Source organism: Frankliniella occidentalis, unplaced genomic scaffold (assembly GCF_000697945.3).
Source record: "Frankliniella occidentalis isolate FOCC.00 unplaced genomic scaffold, Focc_3.1 Scaffold55, whole genome shotgun sequence".
NCBI lineage: Eukaryota > Metazoa > Arthropoda > Insecta > Thysanoptera > Thripidae > Frankliniella > Frankliniella occidentalis.
The window spans coordinates 190,708-191,305 of NW_026267185.1; the positions used below are offsets into that span (position 1 = coordinate 190,708).

At 38.0% G+C, this 598-nt stretch overlaps 1 protein-coding gene across 1 annotated transcript in view; it reads right to left on the reverse strand.

Annotated features, from left to right (window-relative positions):
* LOC113211073 (uncharacterized) overlaps positions 1–200 on the reverse strand; it is a 60,639-nt gene extending 60,439 nt beyond the window's left edge. The window contains exon 1 of the mRNA XM_052267612.1: positions 90–200. Within this exon, the coding sequence (XP_052123572.1) occupies positions 90–132 (43 nt within the window). The 5' untranslated portion in view covers positions 133–200. The remainder of the gene's footprint in view (positions 1–89) is intronic.
* Positions 201–598: the final 398 nt, after the last annotated feature.

The following is a 598-nucleotide window of genomic DNA, read 5'->3' on the forward strand; positions in this document are numbered from 1 at the left end:
GGTCATCAACTTTGTGGTTACGTATGCAGCTGCGTCGGTGCTTCTAAGTGTTTTGAAGTTTTCGTTTTAATTTAAAGTTTTCATTTTACCTACGAACGCCAGGTTGTCGCCAGAATGCCAATAGAACGCCATAGTGTTTTTTAGAATGTAAGTGACTGTCGTTTTTAACGTTCCTCCTCTTTCCGGCCAAACGACGACTAACTAACCTAAAAACAGATTCAGAAATAAATCAGTATTTACATCCTATAGATAGTCGAGGACAGATTTTAGATGTAGAGAACAATCGTGGATCTAGTATCGGCATATCCTCATTACACCACTAGTAAAAAAACACTGTGTGAAATGTTTGGTTAGTTTGGTGATATAAGGAAACATTTCAAGTCTAGCCTAGGATCAACACGTTGAAATAATATTTATCAAAAGTATCTAAATATTCCTTTTGGTAGTTCGGAAACCTTTCGATATCGTTTATTTTTCGTGCCGAATCGAACCAGGCCAAAATTATAATCAACTTCCACATTTTAGATTTTTTCATGAAATGTCGTGTTTTAGTCGTGAACTTAGACGCGACATCAGAGCAGGAGAGGGCAGGGCGGGG